General features: G+C 61.6%; 1 protein-coding gene across 1 annotated transcript in view; it reads right to left on the reverse strand.

Annotated features, from left to right (window-relative positions):
• Nucleotides 1–462: 462 nt before the first annotated feature.
• Nucleotides 463–6,028, reverse strand: part of LOC119096672 (tyrosine-protein kinase HTK16) — an 8,407-nt gene continuing 2,841 nt past the window's right edge. The window contains exons 2-10 of the mRNA XM_037219565.1: nt 5,902–5,960; nt 5,168–5,340; nt 4,459–4,568; nt 3,735–3,906; nt 3,122–3,248; nt 2,149–2,337; nt 1,236–1,355; nt 843–998; nt 463–474 (exon numbers count right to left, since the gene is read on the reverse strand). Coding sequence (XP_037075460.1) covers nt 463–474; nt 843–998; nt 1,236–1,355; nt 2,149–2,337; nt 3,122–3,248; nt 3,735–3,906; nt 4,459–4,568; nt 5,168–5,340; nt 5,902–5,960 — 1,118 coding nt within the window. The remainder of the gene's footprint in view (nt 475–842; nt 999–1,235; nt 1,356–2,148; nt 2,338–3,121; nt 3,249–3,734; nt 3,907–4,458; nt 4,569–5,167; nt 5,341–5,901; nt 5,961–6,028) is intronic.

Genomic DNA, 6,028 nt, shown 5'->3' on the forward strand with positions numbered 1-6,028 from the left:
ACTGCCAACTACAAAACAGATGAATGAAGCTTGAAATACCATGACCAACTTCCTCTAGAACCAAGGATAGGCTTTGAGACTGCTTATTGGCGAGATAAAACGGTCATTTTAAACGGAAACCCGGCACGGAGCTCTTAACGGTAAGTTCTTGATAACTCGTGTCACAGCTCCAACCAGACACGACCTACATGGACACGTCGGAAGACATAAACTTCCGCGGTGGCGCTCTCCCTCAAGGCTAGTGGGCTAACATATCCTTCAAGGCCTCCGTGGATAAAGCGTAGCAAAACACTACGGCTAGGCACTGAAGAACCCACAGCCTGCCGTTGTAAAGCCAATATTGTCAGTACAGGCTCGTAAAGCATGCGTGACCAGGTACATACTCGTATGCAACGCGCGGCACAACGTAACTCAACGGCGACAGCTCGACAAACGGGCTGGAGAAGTCAGCACACGTGCCGGCTAAATGTCTGCCTGGCACGCAGCAGATAACGGAAGCGACGCCCCGGCGGCGGCAGCTGGTCTGTCGCACCACGGGGCGGTCGCCGCACGGCGCCGGCGCCCGATCAGCGGCGGACAGCGTCTGGGCTTGAGCCGGCGTCGCTGCTGACGCAGCGCGCCGTCGCCATCGCTCTTGCGCCGCGCTCGGCCCCCCCCCCCCCACCGGTGCACACCGCTCAACAGTGCTGCGGCCGGGGCGCGGCGCGAGCGCCGCTGCCTCCCCCGGCCGCAGGTGCGCCTCACGAGGTGGCGCCAGCCGGCCGAGAGCTGGCCGGCGCCGACGGCCGACGCGGGCTCTGCGGCACGTCGTACGTGTCGCCGTCGCGGCCGGTCGCCCTCACTGGCACCGCGTACGTCTCGGAGAGGGCGGCCAGCGCCTCGGCCGGCGGCCAGCCAGCCAGGTGTGAGTAGGGTCCCAGCGGTCCCCCACCCACCAGCGAGTACGGCGCCAGAGGCGGAGGCCGCGGCGCAAGCGAACTGTCCGGCGGCGGCGCCTCCTCCGGCGCCGAGCGAGCGGCGTCGGCCGGTCGGCGCAGCACGGCCGCCTCCTCCTCCGACAGCGGCGCCGGCTCGTCCTCCGCCGGCGGCTCCGCGGCTACCGGCGCCGGCGGCTGCACGTTGTGGGAACGCGGCGCGTCGTACAGCTCATCGGCGGGCGACGGCGGCGGCCGCGGCGACCGCGTCGGCTTGGGCGGCAGCGGCGGCGAGAGGGCGGCACCGGGCGACACCGGCACCGAGCGCGCCGCCGACAGCACGTCGTAAATGTCGGAGGCCGACGGCCGGGCAGCCGACTCCAGCTCTGGCTCCACCTCCTCAGCCGGTGGCGACGGCGGCGCGGCAGTCAGCGTCACCACCTGGGCGGCGGGGGCAAACACCGGCGCGTCAACGCAGCGCAGACACCACCGCCACACAGACACGGCAGACACCGATGCGTCAGCGCAGCGCAGACATCACCGCCACGCAGACAAGGCAGGCACCGACGCGTCAGCGCAGTGCAGACATCACCGCCACGCAGACAAGGCAGACACCGGCGCGTCAGCGCAGTGCAGACATCACTGCCGCGCAGACACGGCAGACACCGGTGCGTCAGCGCAGCGCAGACATCACCACCACGCAGACACCAGAGCGTCAGCGCAGCGCAGACATCGCCGCCACGTAGACACGGCAGACACCGGCGCTCAGACGTACGCTTCATTCACCGACATTCGCAGGAGTGATTAACTCGCATGACAATACAACAGATGGCCAGAAATCTTGCCAGCTGAAAAAAACATGTCGCATAGGGTCCGAACTGTACAAATATCACAGTTATATTCTACCATCAACGATGTTCAGAGATGTTTATCACGAACGTAACAGCTACGGATGAATTATACATTCTTCAATGGTTTTGCCATCGCCGAGATAAACAAAACACCATTGAACTCCAACACGTGAAACGGCCTGACCTCTCGAGCGTGGCCCGGCCGATGATCCGACCCCAGAACTCAAGAGGTGGCCAGAATGGAACATGTATACCGAGCTCAGGGGTGGCCAGATCGGGACCAGCCCGGAGAAATCAGATCTGACACGTATTACGACCTCAGGGGTGGCCAGTTAGAGCGCAGAGACCGGCCTGGGGAAGTCAGATCCGACACGCGCGCTCACCTGAGGGGTGGCCAGGTCCGACAGGTTGCGATACTCGTTGTCGCTGTCGAAGAACTTGTGCAGGGCACAGAAGCTGGGCCGCTCCTTGGCGTCGTACGCCCAGCACTTCAACATCACCTCGTAGATGCCGCCCGGGCAGTACTCGGGCTTCTCCAGACGCTGGCCAAGCTCCACGATCTCGAGGAACGCCTGCAGCCCGGCGCGAGACAGGAGAGGTCACGGCCAGACGACACGAGATAAGGGTGGCGGCAATCAGTTGTCACACAAGACCACGCAGAGGACACGAGGCATTATGACGGCACGGACAGCAGGGACGGCGGCCACACACTGCTGGATCAGTCGCACCAAGGATTGATGTGTGCAGTTGACAATTGCTATCCGATTATGGGACAGCCACCGCTACTATGTAGAACTTTCCGCATTCCAGGTAACATTAGTGACAGCTCCAACACTGGGGTAACTGCATTACTAGTGCTTAGATGCGCTCAGTGATACGCGACGGCCACCATGACAGCAATCTGGGCCTGTAACTGGCCTCAGCTGGACCCAAGGCCGGTGACTGCCCCCACCTGAACCCCAGACTAATGACCACCCTCACCTGGACCCCAGACCAGTGACCACCCTCACCTGTACACCAGACCAGTGACCACCCTCACCTGTACACCAGACCAGTGACCACCCTCACCTGGACCCCAGACCGGTGACCACCCCCACCTGAACCCCAGACTAGTGACAACCCTCAACTGGACCCCAGGCCAGTGACCACCCTCACCTGGACCCCAGAACAGTGACAACCCTCAACTGGACCCCGAACAGTGACCATCCTCACCTGGACCCCAGAACAGTGACCACCCTCATCTGGACCCCAGACCAGTGACCGCCCCACCTGAACCCCAGACCAGTGACCACCCTCACCTGTACACCAGACCAGTGACCACCCTCACCTGTACACCAGACCAGTGACCACCCTCACCTGTACACCAGGCAGGTCGCCGTACGGCTGCTCGCCGTATGAGTACATCTCCCAGAGCAGGACACCGAAGCTCCAGACGTCGCTGGCGGCGCTGAAGGTGCCGAAGTTGATGGCCTCCGGGGCGTACCTGGCCAGAGGGTCGGGCAGGTCACACCGAGCCGACACAGAGCGACACCGCTTCGGTCCCAGCGGTGCTCCGCTCCCAGCCAAGTCAACGACACGAACATGACGGACTTGCATGCCTACTGGGTGCTTGTTAAACGTATCACAACATTCAGAAAGCTGACAGGTGTGCGATATACGAACCAGACAAGGCGAGAGCGTAATTTCACGACTGTAAGAAATGACACCGAACTGAAAATCGGCTGACACGTCAATAAATATGTCAGAATGTGACATCAAGACATGGACCTCATGGCACGCAGGATTTCCCCGGTGGGCCGGGCGGCCGACATCCCCGCGCCTGCGCCTGCCGCAGCCCGACCCCCGAGTCAGCCCGCACCAGCTGTCAGCTGCACCCGCCCCACACGAGCCTGAGGGCCGCCCCGGTGGGCCGGGCAGTCGACATCCCAGCGCCTGCGTCTGCCGCAGCACGACGCCGCCGCCCACGCACCACTTGATGGGCCAGCGCCCGCCCTGGGACGACTGGTAGTAGTCGCGGTCGCCGGCTAGGTGGCGCGAGAAGCCGAAGTCGCTGATCTTGGCCTGCGTGCGCGACGCCAGCAGGATGTTGCGTGCCGCCAGGTCGCGGTGTACCAGCCGCTGGTGCTCCAGGTAGTCCATGCCTGCCGGCGGCGCGCGCGGCGGCCGTCACCAGCGGGCGGCTGGCGCGGCGTCACCAGCCGCCTCCAGCCGGTGAGGTAGCGGGCGGGGTCAGCGACGCCCCGCATGATGGACGCTACACCGATGTGCCTCGCGTTCCGAACAGCGAAACACGACCACAACATGACAGCGAGATAGGACGCTCCAGTGGCATGCAGCTTCATTACATCGGTCTTTGAGAACATACCTAGTAATATCGACCCCCACTGATATGCTGTTTTACTTTTTGTCAGGGCAGGCACACTTTTCGGATAAAAAAATGCTCATAGCAGGTTCCAACCGTAAGGCCTTAAAATTCCGAACATTCCCCAGTTTAAAACTATTGCTATATTGTGATCACCACGCTCCCTATTTATTCAAAAGCCGGCAAAACCACAGTGACACACACACAAACCACAGTACAGCATTACCAACATATGCGACAATTTCGCACAATTGGTACAGTTATGTGTCTGAAACCCTGAACCTGTTCCCTGAGACCACGCCGCGCATGCTCGCTGGTGAATGGGACAGACCTGCGGCCACCTGGCCGGCCCACAGCTTCAGGTCCGTGTCGAGCGAGACGTCATGCGGCTGGTCCTGCAGGAAGTCCAGCAGCGCGCCCAGTGGGTACGAGCTCCTGCACCTGCCGAACCACCGCCGGCCGCGCCACGGTTGTCACAAGGTGACATTGTACGGGAGTGTAACACGACTGGATGTATCAAATCACACGTTTTACGACAAACGCATTCAAACCTCCATTGAGAACGTACGGTCCGCTTTCAGCACGGCTAGACCTATCTATGCTACACTGTGATTGTGAAATATTGACACCCAATATGCGTTTGTGTGTGTCGCTTTACGACGCTCTCAGCTGCTGAAACTATATCATGCCACCTGCCTCACACCCTCGCAGAAAAGGCGGGCGCCGCGGGGGAACAGAACCCCGTACCTCTAGTTTCCCAGACACGCAGGTTAACGGCTACATTATAGCCACCATCATCTCAGTTTGTGAGCACAGAAAACATCAATGACGGCCCATGAGCCTATTTCAACTATGACTACGTAACATGTCGCTGATTATCCTCAAATACCACTTCACACGCACACTCCTGACTTGTTTCAGGGATAGCTAAACATCGTGCATTTGTTGCGGCGTAATCTCTTCGAAAACGGCCCTGGCTTGCCAAGCAACTACCCTGAAGCCGTCTTCGTGGGAACGCGTGTGTCTCGCACACAGCTGACCGCCAAGACGGCCCCCGAGCCCTCACCATCATCAGCGGCTCGTGCTCGATCAGGCCGAGGAAGCGGACAATGCAGGGGTGGCGCAGGTCCTTCATCAGCTCAGCCTCCCGGATCAGCTGGTCACGGTCCACCCCCGACGACGCCTCCAGGTGCGTCTTGATCGCCACGTCCACCTGCCGGTCACCGAGCGCGGTCAGCAGTCGCTTCACATCCTGACTCTTGTTCTGGCACAGCAACGTGAGTGGGGGTGGGGGGTGGGGGTTAGGGGCCGGGTTGGTTGTCAGCCACCCAAGGGGAACTTAACTGAAAAGAAGGAAAGTTACCGTCTCTGGTCCGTCTGGTCCGAGGGCTCAGTACTCACGCGGTTCCCCGCGTGTCAAGCCAGCTTCCCTGGTCCGTCTGATCAGGGACTCGATACTAGCGTGGTTTCCCCGCAGGTCGAGCCAGCGCCCCTGGTCCGTCTGGTCAGGGGCTCGATACTCACGTGGTTCCCCCGCGGGTAGAGCCAACGTCCCTGGTCCGTCCGGTCTGGGGGCTCAGTACTCATGTGGTTCCACCGCGATCGAGCTAACGCCCCTGGTCCGTCTGGTCAGGGGCTCGGTACTCACGTGGTTCCCCCGCGGGTCGAGCCAGCGCCCCTGATCCATCCGGTCTGGAGGCTCAGTACTCACGTGGCTCCCCCGCGGGTCGAGCCAGCGTCCCTGATCCACCTGGTCTGGAGGCTCGGTACTCACGTGGTTCCCCCGCGGGTCGAGCCAGCGCCCCTGGTAGACCTTGCCGAACTCGCCGCGTACTCACGTGGTTCCCCCGCGGGTCGAGCCAGCGCCCCTGGTAGACCTTGCGAACTCGCCGCGCACTCAC

The sequence above is a fragment of the Pollicipes pollicipes genome, unplaced genomic scaffold (assembly GCF_011947565.3).
Source record: "Pollicipes pollicipes isolate AB1234 unplaced genomic scaffold, Ppol_2.1 Scaffold_4295;HRSCAF=5057_pilon_pilon_pilon, whole genome shotgun sequence".
Taxonomy (NCBI): domain Eukaryota; kingdom Metazoa; phylum Arthropoda; class Thecostraca; order Pollicipedomorpha; family Pollicipedidae; genus Pollicipes; species Pollicipes pollicipes.